Source organism: Echinococcus granulosus (assembly GCF_000524195.1).
Source record: "Echinococcus granulosus chromosome Unknown EG_S00003, whole genome shotgun sequence".
Classification (NCBI taxonomy): Eukaryota; Metazoa; Platyhelminthes; class Cestoda; order Cyclophyllidea; family Taeniidae; genus Echinococcus; species Echinococcus granulosus.
In genome coordinates, this window is record NW_020170383.1 from 681406 (window position 1) to 700411 (window position 19006).

At 41.9% G+C, this 19006-nt stretch overlaps 1 protein-coding gene across 1 annotated transcript; it reads left to right on the forward strand. All coding sequences in view use genetic code 11, as the record gives it.

Moving 5' to 3' along the window:
* Positions 1-819: 819 nt before the first annotated feature.
* Positions 820-17597, forward strand: EGR_00767 (Notchless protein; the record flags this gene model as incomplete). The annotated part of the gene is made up of 15 exons (XM_024490016.1): positions 820-976; positions 1799-1998; positions 2065-2342; positions 2668-2967; positions 3121-3467; positions 3547-3596; positions 3979-4184; positions 4276-4614; positions 7008-7264; positions 8139-8803; positions 13604-13708; positions 14648-14704; positions 15681-15773; positions 16442-16627; positions 17232-17597. 15 exons carry the CDS (start codon positions 820-822, stop codon positions 17595-17597), a joined length of 3606 nt encoding a protein of 1201 aa, XP_024355419.1.
* Positions 17598-19006: the final 1409 nt, after the last annotated feature.

Sequence of the window (19006 nt, forward strand, 5' to 3'; positions counted from 1 at the left end):
AGAAATCGCTAGACAACCATTTTCCACGTGTCTTTGCCATCTGAGTCGCAAATATGTTCAGACTAAAAGCAGTTAGAAAAGTGCGTTGAAGTAATAGTTGCTAGAGTATTTGTAACTCACTCTGAAGCAAATTTTGAGGACAGTGATGTCTCAGCAACTTTAGAAGAGGTATTATAACGAGTACTATGCAAATTTTTTAATTGTGGTAAGTTCTTTATGCGTTATCTATTTGGATTTTTTTATTTATATCTGTGCTAAGAAAGAAATTAGAATATTGGGTCGCTTACGTCGAATATGGTACTAGTATTACTACTCTGCTTGGATTTAATGCTCATGGTATGAATTTGTTTAGTTTCTTTAGAATGCCGCTGTAGAAGCAGGTGACTTCGCTTCAATAATAAAAATTTGATCGCCAAATATCTTACTTCATGTCGTTAATACATTTTTGTTCTATATTGGCCTACTCTTTGTTTCATTTTTTTACTTAGGTGTCATACCCTTATCACTGTTCTTCGTCAAAGCCGGAACAATGTTACAGGAGTTAACTGATATTGGCGTCACTTCTGTGGCTTCTATATACACCTTGATTCTATTTGCTGTGATTTCTGTAGTGCCGATTCTACTTCAAAATCAGATTAAAAATTTCTTGTCGGGCTAAGTAAGGCCCATTTACCTTATGCGCACGTCCTAAGTGGCATCAGCTGGCCCGTGGTAGGTCTCGTGGCTGATGGGTCCCTTTTCGCAGATTCGAAGTGGCAGCCCCCTTGGGTGTTCTCCTGCTCCAAACTGCAGGTTTGGGGATTTCGGTGGCAGAGTTTGATGAGTGAGGCCGGTGGGCGGGTTTTCGGCCGCTCTTGTAGCCTTGGTGGAGCGCGCCCTCTCTGGGGGGCGCTTCCCACGTTAGAAGGTGCAGAGTGTGGGATGCAGTGGGATTACTTCGCTCAGCAGTGCTGTGTTCCTTTCTTACAGGAAGGAGGTGGGAGGGGGCGGTGTCATTAGGTCGTCTCGTCGATTCATTTCAGGATGCGGGTTAACTACCTTAAGACAGTTTGTTTGGCTATGTTCGTGTCATATGTGGTCGAAATAATGTTCTGTAAATAGGTTTCGTAATCAATGTGACTCAATTTACAACGTGCGCATGCTTTGAAGTTTCATTCATAATTTTGAACTACAAGTAAAGCTAGTTTTACTTCATACCAGAGAAAATTTTTGGACTACGTTAACTTCTTACATCGAATAAACAGGTATTTATTACCACTCTGCTATTTTAAGTACAATATCATGGTGGTTAGTCAAACATGATACGTTAAATTTGACCATTAAGTGCTTGCGCTTTTCAAAACGCTTCTGGTGTGTGCGGATTGTTAATCATGTGGATGCTCTGCATGTTTGGTTCATTTTATGCCTTTTCTTGTATGCTGTAATGACGTGGCCAGTCTTATGCTGTTCTCCGTAGATAGCACGTCAGTAATTCTGTGGGTGCTATATGAAGTTCATTGAAGTCCTTTAAAGATACTATTTTTGCACTTATGATGGAGTTCACTGTTCCTCGACCTTGTGGTTTTGCCATGATTTCTGAAACTGATCGAGTTTTCGACTTATGACTTGTGCGTTAGTCTTAGTTACTTATTTCAGCATCTTTTCAGTGGATTACGGTCATCTTACTGCTTGTATTCTTCTCGTTCTTTACTAGTTGTTACTCACAACTCCTGTTCTTCTTGTTAGAAATTAGGCTAGTCTTTTGCTTTTCGCAACTTGCCTCTTAGTAAGGTTTTTGATGATTTCCTTCTATTTTTAGTCATCTGTAAGGAAATGTCAGATGCGAGGTTCGATTCTGTTGGTGATGAACAGAGGGTCAATAGCATTCAACCCGGAGAGCAATTCATCTTCATTCAGTTCGTGAATACGAATGGAGAAGAAACGGGAACGCCCGTATCCGTGCCATGTAGCAGCTCCGTTTCTGATCTTACTGACATACTCATTGCTTTCCGCGAAAAGGTCAGCATTTTCATGGGCATGCCTCCTAATGCCGCCTCATTATCATTATGACTCACTTTGTTAAAGGAATTGGAAGGACTCGAAGCGTTTACATTTTTTATTGGGGAAACTCAAATTCTGGATGATCTTGGCTCAGGCATCGTCCAGTCTGCTGCAGCCAGGTTGCTTGACAGGGAAGGAATTGGCGATGGTGTAGCCGAGTCAGGCGCTTTGATGGAGTCCATTGTTAAAGTGACTTATCAAGCTCAGGCAGTGTTCTGTGTCAAGCCTGTTACAAGATGTACTAGCACACTTCCCGGTCACAAAGGTGCCGTTTTGGTTGCTCTTTTCTCACCAGATGCTAGGTATGTTTCAATATCGTCTTTTATACTCATTTTATCATAGGAAGTTGGCTTCCCACTCCGTCTTTGCATTAAAATTAGTAGAAAATTGAGTGCATTTCTGAAATTGCTTCACTTGGTAAATTTTACAAAACAATTATGGTGTTTGTTTTTAGCCTTTTGTTTACTTGCGAGGGATATGTTTACCTTTATTACCTCTACTTTCTGTACTACCCAGAAACCTTATCACGTGAGTTGGGTAAAACGAAATGAAATGAATTATCCTTCCGCCTCATTAGCGGTACGATTTCCATCAAAGTTATCGACTGATGATGTTAAACGTTTTCAGAGCTCTAGCTACGGGGTCAGGCGATTGTAGTGTCCGCTTCTGGGACCTCAACACGGAACTTCCCCAAACCCTTGTCGCCAGTGCTCATCAGTCACCGGTATTGTGCCTCTCCTGGTCTCCCGACGGCCTGCGTCTCGCCTCTGGTTGTCAAGGCGGTCTAATTTGTTTGTGGAAGCAAGACGAGACGGGCAACTGGGCTCTAGACTCACCTTCGCCTCTCATCCAACCTGCACTTAATCGAACACCCACCAACTCGAGGGCTCGTTGGATTCGTTCACTTGTGTGGCGACCCTTTCATCTGTTAGCGTGGCTTCATTGAGTTTCACTTAAGATAATGAATTCTACTCCTTTGATATTCTTATTTTCAATTGTTCAGAAATTCTCTTCTAAGATTTTTAATTTCCATCCTTGTCATGCAACATTTGACCAAATCCTGTTTTAAACATTGTAAAGGGACAAGGATTGTCGTCTGTTAGCCGCAGCATATCAGGAGACGTCAATAGTGATCTGGGATACGGTGACTGGAAGACCGCATTGCATCCTCACAGGCCACGAGAAGCCAGTGACGAGTCTTCGCTGGGGCGGAACAGATCTCCTCTATTCGGCCAGTCAGGATCGTACGATCCGTGTGTGGCGCTGCACCGACGGAGCGCTCTGCCGGCGGCTAGACCTGCACGGCCACTGGGTCAACTGCCTGGCGCTTAGCGTCGACTACGTTCTCCGCACTGGGCCCTTCGATCCAGCCGATGCTGTTCTCGTCAAGTCACCCTTCCCCGCCACTGCCGAAGCTATGGATAGAAGTAAACAGGCGTGCCTCTCTTTCTCTACCTCTAGTCTTATTTTTCTTATTTAACACCTGATATTACTTTGTCCTTGTAGGGGAATTAATGCAACATCGAGCAAGGCAGCTATATGAGAAGGTCAAGGTGGTACCTCGCATTAGTTTAACACCGTTTTCATTTCGCCAAAATAATTTCAGATACTATTTATGGGTTCTTGTTCGCATTTTTTTCATTTCTAATGAATTTCGCCTATAGGTAATTACCGTTGATTTTGGCAAGCTCTTTTACGGTGTTAATAAGATGAACTAAGTTCTCACATTTTCGCATCGCTTCACTGATTAACCCGTTAAGAGAGATTGTCTTCATGTGGGTAGATGCTGTGTCGGAGTTGAATGTAATCTGTGTGCATTGATGCTGCATACTCATTCACGACTAATATTAACTTATTTCCTTTCAATGAACTTATTCAGTTGTTTTCACACCGCTGAAATGGCTTTTTTAATCAATTGTTGTTTGGCTCTTCGAACAGGGGAAGGGACCTGAGCGTTTGGTGGCGGGTTCCGATGATAACACACTGACCTTGTGGACTCCCGAAATTTCAAAACACTCGATCTGTCCGCGAATGACCGGACATCAGGGAGTGGTCAATGACGTTAAGTTCTCGCCAGACTCTCGACTCATCGCCAGTGCCAGTTTTGATCATTCTGTCAAGATTTGGGATGGGTCCACTGGACAGTAAGTCTGGGACCCTAATGCTAATCCGCTGTCTTACTACTACGTCCCTGCGAATTTGTGTTTATTCAAACTGCGTTTTTGAACCACAAAGGTTTCTGGCGACTATGTTCGGCCACGTTCAGGATGTATACTTGGTAGCGTGGTCAAGTGACTCGCGTCTTCTGGTGTCCTGTTCACGAGATTCTACGCTGAAGTTGTGGAGTGTGACTGAGGTCCGCCGTTGGAGACAGGAAGTGGCTGTGCAGAAGAGTCAAGAGGGGCATAGAAAGAAGAAAAAAGATGGTGATAGTTATGATAAAAAGCCACCCCACCAGAGGCGACGCCACATTCTTCACGATCTTCCCGGTCACGCAGACGCCGTCTACGCGCTTGATTGGAGCCCTGACGGGCAGAAAGTCGTGTCCGGTGGAAAAGACCGTGTAATTAAGATGTGAGTTTGCATCTACTCACCGCTACCCACATTTATTCATTAAGCATACGTATCACAAGGAGTTTGTTGAAGGAGAGCTTGGTTTTATTGCCAGGGTTTCGTAATTTGGGCGTTATGGTTAAGTGTTGCCCTGTTTTCATTTGTGATAGTCATTTGAGTATTGCATTTTCAACTCGATCAACTTTAGGCTCTTGGTACTTTTTTGTCATTGTTCACTTTTCATATGCACTATATTGACAATCAATGAGTTTCTTCAGTTTTATTTTGTCATAATGCAAGTGTGTTATTTGACTGTAGATTGGACCCTTGTAATTACCATAATGAAAATAAAGTGCTGCTCCAGCTTTTAATTCCAGCAGTGCGTTGCTATAATCTACTTAAACAGCCGTAAGCTTTTACATTTCCTTCTGTTTCAGGTGGCGTTCGTGAGACCATTGCTTAACGTGCGGCAGTTTTCTGTACAGAAGCTTATTTGTTGCTTGGACGTATTAAACATATTTCTCCACGAAGTAACCGTCAACCTTCTCTCTATTCTGGCCTCATGACATTAGTAAATACTAGAATACTCACCAATATTGTAGCTGTAATACATGTATGCTGTCATAGTTGGCATCGTTACCACATTCATCTGACACCGTTGTGAGTGTACTTTCAAAATGAAATATCGGTTTTTCATCTCTTTAATCTGCTAATTGCAGTATGCTTTTGCTCTGTGAGCAACAGTTATCACTAGCTTAGTCGCACTTTCAAGGCTGTGTTTCAGTGTGTACACATTCGGAGGAGGTCTATGCCATAGCATACATTTTTGTAAATAGGAGCCTAGGCGAGAGGTGGTATGAGGCTCAATAAGGGTGACAAGACTAAGTAGGGATGGTACGAGGAGTGCTAGTTCTATGAAATACATGGGGACGGCGACGCGGTCTCGTGAGGATGCTGTGGCGTGTTGTCGATGATTAGCGGCCAGGGAATTCCATGTCAGAGCAGTTTAACAGAACGGAGCTGCTTCGGAAATGCGAAGGCGGTCTTGAGGTATCCATCCTAATTTCTTCTGCTGGGTGATAGATCTTAGCGTAGCAACATGAGTGCAAGTTCTACGGATAGGAGGAATGGTGACGACCCATAACAGGATGGTAGAAAATAACGTCTACCTTTGGCAACCAGCCCAGTCTCGTGGTCTGCAGGAAAACCTTTAACTACGGAAGTAACTGGTCATGAACCATCTGGAAAAGTTTTGTTGCGACGATATCAATTGTGCAGACTCACGATACCTTCTCTACTTCTCCACTGGCTGAATAGAACTCAAACAGATTTATATAGCTAGATGTCTCTGAAGTGATGACAAAATGGCAAGGTGGAGTAAAAGCGGAATCATGTCAAGTTCTGCCCTTTGGAACAGTGATCCTGCGACTAGCTATAAAAATGCATGATGGTCTGCACATTCTTCTTCTCCAAGTCCAGTTCCCGTACAGAAACATTTTTTAGATCCAGTGTTGTTGCCAATAAGGGTCAGTGATGTAGCGGTCAAGTAAATCCTCAGTTGCATGGAAATTTGGTGGCTGGGATTTTTCCTTAGGTTATGATGGCTGACGCGTAAGGTAGGCCAGGGGCAGTGTCAGGGATGACACTCGAAAGAAGAGGGGCTATGTAAAGAGATGGTTTTTTGTTTAGCTCTCCGTTTTGGGAAAGGTTGCGAATAAGTGGTCCGGCACTGTACATCAACAGGCTGAGCTAGAATCTAAGTCATGTCAGCAGACCCAAATTCAAATTGTGCATTTTTCAAGAGTATTATCTCCTTTCCCATTGGGACCTGTGTTCGCTGATAAAGGATATTTTTAGGGGGTTTGGTTTAGGTGCGTTTCGGCGTTGCCGAAAGACGACTGATACTCAATTATTAGCAAAACGTCTAGTTTCATATTAATTTTAGCAACGAGGCTATCGAAGTGTTTGCAAATATGAATCGCAATTTTTGTTTTCCTGAAAATATCGGGGAAATTGTGAATATCTAAATAAACCGACAAGAATAATTCAAGTTTTTTGACTATATTTTGTAGCAATTTTTATGGTTTTAAGCTTTTTACTCTTAGGCAGAAATATCTTGTTATATGCCTTCAAATGAATTTTGCTTTTAAAACCGCCTAACTTGAATGGCCTGTACTGGGCTTAGTTGTCTGGTTTTACGTCGTTGGATCGTGTTTGATTAGTCCCAAGTTTCCCGTTGGTTTGTGGTTTGTCTCCTAGCACTATGAAATTTCAATTTTTCTGAAATGTCGAAGCTTGTTATAAGCTTTTCCGTCTTCGTCATTTCGGAACCCCCATCTGTTTACGCGACATAATCCTATCAATTTCTCAGCTGTTCACGGATTCAATAGCAGTTTTTTGTCCTTACACTTCAGTGTCTGTACTAAAATGAGCCAGTCTAAACATAGTTCGCATGACTCTTTATCACCTGAAGAGTGCGACAGGTTGGTGCTTTCGCCTCCCCCGGCTGCTTTCAATCCGGAGAAACTCAAAGAGTTTCTTTCTGTTAATCGTACTACTTCTGCAAAAGTCAGCCTTCACTCGGTCAACACGGCAGAAGGCACTCCACCTCCACCCAGACACGCTAGTGTTGCCTGGTCCCGAAGTGAATTTGATTCCAAATTTAAGCAATGTAAGTATTTCACAACTTATCTTTGGCTTTCAATTTTTCGTTAAAATATAGGTTTATGTTGATAACCGTGTATTTGTTATTAACTGTATGGAAAATTCGGTGTTGCTTGTTTTTTATTTGTTAAGGTTATGCTTGATTTGGCCTTCTGTAGTATATTATGTTGGCTCCTCTTACCTATATTTAGTTGCATTAGTAAAAATGGTATCATCAGCATACCCTTCTGGAGTCCTTCAATATTGTTGCTCTTGTTGATTTGTCAAGAGTGGTGGTGCTAGATTAACTCCTAGATCACTTAGCAGATAATTTTACTAATGGGTTTGATCGAAATGAATTTGTAATGATGAGTTCTCTTTTTCAGTAATTTTGAATTGTTTATAATGACATTTATTCTGGTATGTGCCGAGTTTGGGATGTTGTACTGCCGTCAAAACTGACTTTTTATCCATTAGGTCTATTTAAAAGCAGATTTCTTTTCGAGATCCTAAAGTGATCAGTTTTATCGTTAATTATCATGAACATTTCACATCCTCTTCATTTTTTGTGCAATCTACTCTGAGTCGTACGTCTCTGTCCTTTTTTGAATTCGTACCGCAAAGTAAACAAACTTATTATGCTCAGCACAGTCGAGGTGTTTCACCTCAATAGTAAATTCCCACGAAAGATTCCGAGTTTTAATCAATCTTTTGGTAAGGCATTTTCTTTTTCCTTAATTTATTACGGTATATTTCGTGTTCGATTGTTGCGCCATCAAGCACGCAAGCGGTGGTGTTTTACATCCAACAGCTTACACAAGGTTGAATTTGAATTGTCACATGATTTAAGAAATGGGGATGGTGCATTTCAACTGGGTTGTTTTTTCCCTTCTTTTTATCAGACGAATCAGAGATGAAATCAGCGGCTACTTCAGAAGCCCTTCAGAAAGTTCACTTGAGAAGAATCTCACTCGATCCCTCAAAGGACTCCGAACAAGTAACTGCTTCAACATCTCCCATCTCAATTTGCACTGAACAGTCGAGTGGTGTACTGTCGACCCCACAGAAAGCAAGTCGACCACCCGCTCGAGGTGGCGTTGACGGTTGGAGGCGCTTCCTCTGTTGCGTCCCCTCTCGTGCCAAGCTACTTGAACATCCGGAGCGTTTGGCTCTTCGACCCATTTTGCGGCGTGACGAGTCCACCCACCCAAATCCCGAAGTTTTCCCCGAATTTACCACTACGAAAATTACTAAATCCCCCAACTGGTCTGGCCTATTTAAAAGGCAAAAGAACCTCAGCACTGGATCCACTACAGTAACAGCTAAGCTGCGCTCAGTACAAAAGTTGCCCCAGCTGGCAGACGAGCGTCTTAAGTCACCTGCGCCCACGCTCCTCGTCACTCGACACGAGGCCTCCGTCTCCGTGCCATCCGAAGCCGACCACGCTCATGGCGACGAAAATGGTGTGGCAGGATACCACGTGAACCTTGGCGACCGTATGTCCGAATCGGTCCACTCGCAGGATAGTGTTCGTAGTGAAGACTCGGACCTGGAACCGGTTGACCAGGTAAATTATTGCTCATTTTACAATTATGTTTTCGTCTCTTCACTTTTCGTGCTTTCAACTATCCCTAACTGAGAGCTAGAACTTTATCTAGTCTCCGCACTTATCTGTATGTGAACGAACCAGATATTGGACTGTGGTGCAAACGCTCAATTGGTAAATGGCATTGACGTCACTGGCAAGAGCAAATCTTAGAAACTGATCTAAGACGCCTCTATGACTGATGTTTTGACTTTACAGTTCCGTGCTTGCCACTTCTCCTGTGCTCCTAATTTTTGTCACCTGTGTGCTTGAGGCGTTGTTAGTACTGCCCTTTTTAAAGTAACCACGTAAGCATTTTTTTACAATTTTATACTATCAAACTCTGATTTGTGAACGTGATCTCAGTTTTGTTAGATTCATTGAATAGACACGATCATATATGCGTGCATGTGTAGGTGCATGTAAAGGCGAATCTCCATCCCCCCCCCCCCTCCTCCTCTTCCCATTTCAGCCTTTATATCATCCGGTCTATGTTGGTGGCATGCGGGAACTGACTAGGTCCTTCTACAACAGCTGTCATTTCGAATCACGATTTGAATGTTTTGACTACTGTCAAGTCTATTTTAACGGAACGTATAAGAAAAGGTAAGGGTAGGCGAATTGAGAGGATCCCTGAACTTATTTAATTGTTGCGCACTGTGAAGTTTGGTCGATGGTACCTTGTAGTTTTTTTATCTCTTCCTTGTACGGCAAGTCAGTTCTTTGGCTCAAACACCACTTTTACTAGCCACTGGGTATTTCATACACCTCTCCCCAAACATTCTCATTCTACTAAATGCATGATCGTAGTTTTAACTTCTAAACCACGTTTGCGATTTTCATATTTTTTTATGCATCAAACTCAAATTATATGTTTTTGTGTTTGTCATGTTCCTAATCTATTTTTGATTGAGTGTAGGAAAAGTGCATGTGCAGAAAGGGCCTTGCCAAGTGTGCATTTCGGCACCTTAATTCAAAATGGCGTAATCACGTGTTGAGGTTTCGTCAGGTCAGGTCTATCTACTGGTCGCGCTACACCTGGTTGAATGACTCACTACCCTTACACCTCTCCCATCCTCTCTTCTCCCTCCACTTCCTCTTGCTACCACCACTGTCGTACACCATGCGGTCACGGTTGCCCATCTGGGCATTCGTGCGCTAGTGATCCAACTTTGAGGCGGTATTCTTCATCCTTTTTCCGTTTGATTTCACACGTTCCTACATTAACACGTTTACTGAACTAAGAATACGCACGCTCTCTTCATTAATTTTATTCTTAGGTCTGTCTTTGGTTTATGCTTAATATAGCACCACACCTCTATCGATGGGAAATTGTTATTTTTTGCTATAAGCGCTTGAAACAATAGGATAACGATATGGTTAGTTTTGTGTGATTCGGCTGTTATACATGAAGCCTCTCCTTTCCATTGTCTCTTTCGTTAAGTCCATTTTCATTGGTTCAGTGTGGTTAGCGACATCCATGCGTCCATTTTCTTAGTTTTTTTTTAGTTTGATACTTGGATTCGCTTTCAATGGTCTGATGCGCTGTTTGGTTAGTTAACTGGCCATTTAGTCGTAGGCGTACTTTACTTAACCGTGTTCTTTTTTGGACGCAGGGGCAGGAGCGTCGCACGCCCAGTCAGGCTGTCTCGTTTTTCTCACCGAACCACTTGTATTCAAGGCATCTGTTTTCCTCTCCAGTGTCACACGCTTTCCTTCTTCTTCCAGTAACTTGCTGCTTATTTAAACTACACTCCTAGCTAACATTTACCTCCTTGTTCCCTTTTCGAGTTACTCCCTTTCATTTACCTATTCCTCAAAATACTTTGCATCTAATTCTGAGCTATTAGTAATTCGCCTCTTTAGTTTGGTTCACAATGAGCTCTTGGACTATGGGGATCAGCATCGGGTTCTCCACCTTGTATGCGTAAGTGTAGAAAACATACAGGTTAATATTCTTATGGGCTTTTCCTAGCCATCACCGTAGAATGTCTTGTAATTTGCATATTCATTCACTAACGCATTTTTTCATCCAGCATTCATTAATTTGCGATCCATTTTCGACAAAAACATGATTCAGCTCATATTACTAAGGGTAGTGAAACATTTTTCGTCTAAAGGGCATTAGCACCAGTTTATCTGCTTGATTCTTGTCATTCTGTTGCATAATTTCTTAAGCTTTCTAGGAGCTAAGTTTTATCCGAACCTGCTTTTTAATACTTGTATCCATTTTCCTTGTTAAGAATTCTGGCTCGCGTTTGTACTAACGTTTCCTTCGGAAGCGTTTGCGCAATATCGCAATGAAGAGGATTCTTTTTGCCTTATTGGGACGACGTAAGTTGGGATTTGACCGACAATCGAAATATAGGAGACCGGGTCGTAATTCAGGCGTCAACTCTTCGTTAGTTTAGGCAAGGTTGTGATTGTGGAACTTCATCGCACCTATCCTACCCCTTTTAAATCATATTTTGTTTAGCAGTCATTTTGCCATAAGGAGGTAAAGTTTTCAAATTTTTAGCCAGCTCTGATGAACTTTTGAATGTACACGTACATTGCGACATCTACACAAAATGTGTACTTTTGGCACATTGGGACAAACACGTCCTAGGTGGGGGAGACGTTGTTAACTGTACTAATTATCCAGTCCTTATCCCTACCATGACCGCAGACCAGTCAGTTGCGCCAATTTGCGTGATGGTGGCCAAACCCTTGCTTCATACTGATAACGGTAGTACTAAAATACCGTTTCTTCTGGGTTATCTTTCTTGGATATTGGAAAAATATGGGAGTCAGATTCATTACAGCCTTTTGCAGGATGCTTCAAATGTCCCCTATAAGTCGAATCCTAGCAACTGAATGAAAAAATTATTTTAACTTCTCGAGTTCCAGATGTGTTTCTATCTCTAGTTATGTAACTAAAGTATAAAACCGTAAGTGTCATTTTTTACTACACCTCTGCCAGTTTCGTTGCGATTTTCCTCTTTTCAGTCAAGACGGACTGAGTGCTTTACATACGCCCATTGGTATTTGCCTGGATGTGCCTGAGTGTTTCTGCAGATGTCGTAACGACTCCCCTTCCCTCTGAAAATGCTCACTGAAATGCTATGGGAGTAAAAGAGGTCCCCGCATCGTAAAGGCTACGTGGCGGAATCATGTGTCTGTGTCGACTGATAATTACACGGCGCGCTATATAATTATTTAGTTAATTAATTAAATCCGTGTCTTTTACAAATAGTTGCCAAACACTTGTATTTATTTCTTAGAGCTGATTTCGGGAGTGTTTTGCATTAATCTTGGAAACCTAAATGAAAATTTATCTTTTTCTAACTTATGCCCATTACTGGTTTACTTATGGGGACTTGTGGTACTTTTTTTCCGTGGACGTTCCAGTCATGCAAGGCATCATTTACAAATGTCTTTTGGTAAAAAGCATAGTATCTTAAACTTGTGCTTAAACAATATTAACCGAGTGGTGATAATTTTCGTGTCGCTTCAGCCCTAAAATTCATACTTCATACAACTTGGACCTTATACTTTAAGGTAATAAATGTTGTCTTAACTTTTTATTCCTTATTTTACTTTGTTTGTTGAAGTGTAAAGTTGGTAAATCGACTGCGCAGAAAGCCCATAACCTTCTTAAGTTCATTACATTCATTTCATTCGAAGTTTATACACCCTTCCACGGAAAAAAAACGTATCCCATATAGTAGCAGTATTGCGGCAACGTTAGTTTTGAAAACCAAGCTGCTTTATTTTTACTGGCTAGAAAACCAATGGCACAATTTTGATCATTTAACGCTGGATACTTCTATTTGCCTTGAAGTGCGCATTTGTGACAATTCCTACAATCACTTTAAAGTTGTTGATGAATAGTCTACTCGTTATGGGGAACTCCGCCTTGGAAAGCCTTAATGCTGTAATCTTTTTGTTGAAATGCATAATGGAATGCGAACAACTGCACGTTTGAGTGAGCCAGTCATTTGTTGATAGGATTCCGTGCCCTCTCTCCGTGTGCTACAGCCTTGGCAACTACCTGATCGATGGACGCATGTGCGCGTTCGTGGTGTTTGAGATGCATTCTGATCATGCGATTGGTCGACTTGAGTTTGTGCGCCTGCACACTTGTTTGCAACAACCAATTGCATCTTGCCATGCTCGGCATGCTTGCTGGGTGTCACGCCCTCACAAATCTGGAGGGACTAGTTTCATGCGAAAACTACAGGAAAAGAAGTAATTAGATCTAGCCATAGTATTATCTGTGTAAATACCGCTCTAGTTGTTCATGGAAATTGAAAATTTGGGAATCAAGTAGATGCAATTGTTCGAAGGCATTTCACCCGTAATCCGCTTTCCTTTCGTGATTAGTGGTTTTTAACCTAGTCGTCTTGTAGCATAGGAAAACAACCGTTTTTTGAACCCTCACGTTGCTTAACGGACTTTCCGTTCGTTTCTAACTCCTTTAAGCAAAATGCAATTAATTCTTGAGGACCCGAAGGCTTGATCTTTTGGAACTTATCCATCTAAAAATAACTTGCTGTTTCTAATCCTGCCTTACAGCAAGTGTATGACGCAATGTTTCCTAAAACTAATGCGCGTACCACTGTCTAAAGAATCCGTTTAAGCAGTCCTAGGAAAGACAATTTTAGTTTACATTTGTATATTTGACGTTCTTGTCAAGCGCTTAAGTATTAAACTGGTGCAAACGAAAAGAAACAAATTTTCAACGGTAAGCCTTTACTGTGTTCCGTAAGAAGTGCCCGATGGAGATGAATCCCTTTTTAGGTGAATCCTGGTCAAAATTTGCTAGGCCAGCCTTCGCCTGACTGCATAGGAAAGAAGTGCCTTGTTCTTGATCTTGACGAGACACTGGTACACAGCTCTTTCAAGGTGAGTCCTGGTTCTTTTCGTCGGAATTGTCTTAGAAGCAGATTTTTCTTCCCGTACTATTTAATGACCGCCTTATGCATTGTGATCTTTAGATAGAAACCGACCTTTATTCTAGTAAAGAACAAAGAACTTATTTTCTGATTAGACTATGCTAGGAACAACATGGGGCCTGGTAATGAGTTTGGGACGTCAGTGAGGAGCTGTCTGTTGTTTTGGTGGGTTATCTCCACCACCACTAGACTTGTGTGAGCAGTCCATGTTCATTGTGCAATTCCGGTGACATTTGAATGTTCATGCACTTCAGACTCAGTTGATGGATTTGTTTCACTTGAGACCCTTTTTACCACGTGTCTCTGAGTCATTCTACCAGCTTTTGCGCTATTCACTTGCACCAAACTGTGCCTCTATTCGTGCACGTTTTAGGCGCTCTATTTCTCCCTTTACCAGTAAACCAAACAAAAAAATTTCTCGATCAAGATATAGCATTTGTTATTTCACTCTGCGCTTATTGCGGTATGCTAATTTCCCTCCTAATAGTGGATAATTTCATTGCTTTTTTCAATGACATAAACAGCATGCTACCTTTCTGCCGACTTGTTCATTAGAGCCGTTGCTTATGCGCAATACCATCGACACGCTGAATGATTTGCTTACCCAAGGTTCCCAAGTCAATCGATGCTTATTGGACTTCTGTTGAGAAGTCGTCCTGCCATCAATGTATTTGTGGTATCGAATGCAAAAGCTAGTAAAGCTAATGGTTCCCGTTTGCTTTTCTTCAAGAATTCCCGTGTACCCTTGCTCGAAAAAGTGAACTTTCCCGTTATGATTTTATCTATATTCGCCATTTCTTAACGAATTATCCTCTCGGATCGTCTGGGTAGACCAAGCTTTTCATGATTGTTTGATCCAATAAAACGTCTTTTGAATAACACTTTTTAGCCCGTGGAAAACGCTGACTTCACCGTGACAGTGGAAGTTGAGAATATTCAACATGAGGTACGTTCAGTGATTTCTGTGCGTTTAGCAAGACTTTCAAAGGTCTCCTTGAAAGCATTTTCACCCAATAATTACCACTAGTACTGTGTGAGGATCTACTACGCTTCCATATCCTTGCCATTCACATTGATGCAACTACATCGAATGAAATTTGCTCCTGCACGAGGATGCACGCAGTTAAGAGCCCTACTCAGTTGACTCGCCGCTTTCAGCGTATTAGAGAGCTCAAAAGACCTTAATGAAGTAACTTGATTGTGTTTATGTACTTGCTTTATTAACAAAAGAGTTCAATTTGACCGTGTCTATCTGTTTCAACTCGCATTTTCACAACCAAAGGCGCGTGATGATACATGTGCGTACCCAGGCGCTGTGTTCGATTGTTCTTGAATATGGCGCTTGCCAAGCTTTGCCAGTCTGGCTTTCTATCGGCACTCCCCTTTCGTGTGCAATTTAACCTGACAGGCTTAAATATGCATTAGCTCAACGCACACTCATCAATATGAGCTGTGTACTCTCCTGGTGATATTTGGCCTGTTTTATCCTGTATAACTTCTGGATTTGGAAGACTGGCTTGGCCTAATGAAGATCTTTATTGAGACCTTGATTAATGGCAAAGTATTTATCGAATGAATCGGGAAGGCAGGCGTTCTCCTGTAAATCAAATACAATCGCATTAAACAAACTACTAAAAGTAATCGCAACATTACTACACCAAAACGCCAAGTTGATTTTTTTCTAAAAATCAATCCGGTCGGAACGATGTACTTGTAGCGTAAGGTAACTAGTGCAGTATTGAAAGTTTTCCGGCTTTCCGCACGTTTCCGAATGGAAAAAAAGGCAAAATGCTATCAATTATGCGCGATTTAATGAAAATCCCATCTGGTGATTATTGATCAGTTTCAGTTTTTGCTACTCGTGGGCAAAGAAAAACGACTAATGCAAATCCCCAAATCGTCAGGTTCATTTGTCTCTTTAGGTGTCAGTATGCAAGCGGCCACATTTGGAAACTTTCATCGAGACAATTGGTCCCCTGTTTGAGGTGGTTATGTTCACGGCGAGCCTCAGCAAGGTGAGACGCTAAATGCCTTTACATTTTCCACGCAAATAATTGTTTATTGCAACGAATTTACACACGATTCTCACGCGTATTTAGTCACACTTATTGCAGTTGGTGGTGAAGTCGGTAAATGGTAATCCCACATATTTTTCCCTTTCCCTGATGCATAAGACTGTGCTACACAAATTGAGCGAAGACAAAAGCCACTCTTGATTTGTTGAGTGGCCAGGGGATGTTCCTTAGTACATTAAAAGTTTACGCTGATGAGGACTATATACTTCGTTATTTAGTGCTAATTGTAGAACTGCGAGACAGGACGGGGAAAGTTATCTTCTGTTATTTAGGTTTTAAAATTATTCTCCTCCAGTTGTACCACATGAATCATCTCCTATTCAATTATTTCACCAATGAAACAACCAGACTTATCAGAATGTCTTCCTTTGCTCCTCATTTGCTATTCGCCATTGTCCTCCCTCCAACCGCAAAGCAATTTACCAAAGATTTTCCAGCTTCTGTGACTAGCTCTCACAGAATTCGTCGAAGAGCATATCTGTCAGCCTGGAAGCCATTTCATATAATTTGTACCTATGCAATTAGTCAATGTTACTTATACCGAACAGATTCAGCAGCTAGTTTATAGAATCGGATTATTTATTTATCCCGCTTTTTCATGCTTTCAGTATGCGGATCCCGTTTGTGATCGAATTGACCCGTCGGGTCATTTCAAACACCGACTTTTTCGGGAGTCATGCGACTGTTTTAAAAGTAACTACATCAAACGCCTCGACGTTCTCGGTCGGGATATCGAACAAATCTGTATTATAGACAACTCTCCCATCTCCTTCTACTTTCATCGGCAAAATGCGGTAAGTTTTCACCCTTTGGCATCTGCCATTTGCAGGTATTTTGGTACAAGACTTACTGAGTTATCTGATTCGATGTTGCTAGCTGATAGGTTATTAATTTGTAGCGGGTTATTTACTTGGGCGAAATGGGATACTCAGTGCAACTAATTTGTCATTTTAATTATTGAACACACTTTGGTGTTTATTATTTCTAAATACTGTCCTCTCAGCAGATTCGTCAACTATACCGGTTTTGTGTCCTCTGAACTCAGATACGACATGCTCGTCATATTTGGTGGTATTACCGTTTCGAACGTTTGCTTATTTGTGATATTGCAACTTTCGAGTAATAGAAAATAATGGACCCATAATTCACCTATCAGCTCTCCACTACCCATTACAAAACGTGTAGACTGTGTTCACATGTACGCATTCACCCACAGGCGTCTCGCAGATAAAATGCGTGATATGACTGCTGGCGCCATTGTTAATATCTGCGCCGCCTGCACTTAACACAGAGATAGTTAATTCACCTTAACTTTGCCTGTTTACGTCACATCTCCACTACCTGATTAATAATGTGTGTTGAATCTCGAAGTAGAGATATTTCCTCTATTTTTCACAGCTACAAATTATCACATGGTACGATGACCCGCAAGACACAGCATTGCTGGATCTCATTCCCTACCTCAAGGGTCTGGCTGAGGCACCCAGCGTTCTCGAATACGTCTCCCAGTTCGCACCTCCGTCAAGTGCGGTTATTGAGCAGTCCGATCCCTCTCTATCGCTCTTTGGCGTCTCGGGCCTGTGGGGCGGGGGTTGGAGTAGCTACAACTACGACGACGAAGAGGAGGAAGACGCCGAGGTTCTCCATGACGGCTTCCACGGCGCTCAACAACGGTGCCAGGAGGGTGAGGGAGGTCTCTCCTCTCCGCACGATATTATCACCATGGCGCCAAGACCCACCGGCGAGGCCGTCACGGCAACCTAGGCACAAGATATCGCCATCAGTGGGCAATCAAGTCTTCCATTTACACTGGCACCTTCCGACTTGCTCAATTGTAGCATGAGATTGTTTAAAATGTTTTTTTTTCTATCTGTGATGCTGATGATGTACTGTCAGTGAAGGCAATGTTCTACTCACGCAGTCCGTGTACACATCTATAAATATATCTATTTTTACTCGTACACCACCATGCTCAATACTTCCCCTTCTTTTCCTCTCTCCTCCGTTGATTTTTATCTCTCCCCACTTGAAAAATTTTTAGCCTTAAAAGCCTTTATATTCTCGATGTGAGTTTGTCTTTCATTTTTGTTTGTTGGTTAAATTTCGCCTAACCGCGTCTGCACATGTACACAGACACCTACGTGCGCATCTGCAATTTCACATTTCCTCTAAGTACCTTCTCCTCCCTTGAATAACGACTTGTCCCCAATGTATGTGTACATTGTATAATGAATGGTTTGAGGATATATTGCCCTTTAACACGGTCTTCCGTGTATTCCATTACCAATTAATGTTTGGTTGAGTGTATCACTTATCCTTACACCCACCCCCTCTCCAGCCCGTCTCACTTTTCTTCAAAGCTGCAAAGATTAGCAAAAAAAACAAACATAAAGTTTTCTATCTTACCTTTTTGTCATAAAGTGAACTAGCTTGGCAATTGCAACTACATTTAAATCGTACATGAATGAGATTGCTGCTAAAATTGAGCGGAATGAAATGGTATTGTTTGAAATCTCAGTTTTATGATTATTCTATTCATTGGCGCAGCACACATGAATCAGTAAATTTATGCAAGATTAAACTGCAGATCCCCTTCTCAAACTAATTTAAGTTGTGGTGGTACGTTTATTGGATGTCTGCATTTCTATAGACGTGGTGAAGCCCCACTCCTGAAACTCTGAGGAGGTGTCTTTGATCAGGGGGTTTGACGATTGTACAGCTTATGTGTTGGAGCACCATGACAAGTTATACAGACACCGAATCACGGGTAAACAAACTTGTCGTCAAATCGATGTACATGGTTAAGACTCACGCCTTGGTGATTGGCACCAAGATTAGCGCATAAATGACATTGATTAGTGGGCCGTGTGCACGTGACCGCAAATGAATTTAGAAAAGCGACTTGCCAATTAACCTTGACCCCACAGGCTCGTTTTCGTGTCTCTTCACCAATCAATGCTCTCCAAAGCCTCACATTATATACATTGATCAGAGAAATTTCGTACTCTCCATTTACATCACCAGCATGCCTTCGTATCTGCCACGGAGTGGGTGTTCCCTAACTGAACCACAGGATTTCCACTAATTAGCTTCGAATGTCTATTACCTTCCAGAGCAGAGTATAGACAAAGTCATGAAAATTTTAAAAGTAAGAATCTCAATCGCGGATTTGA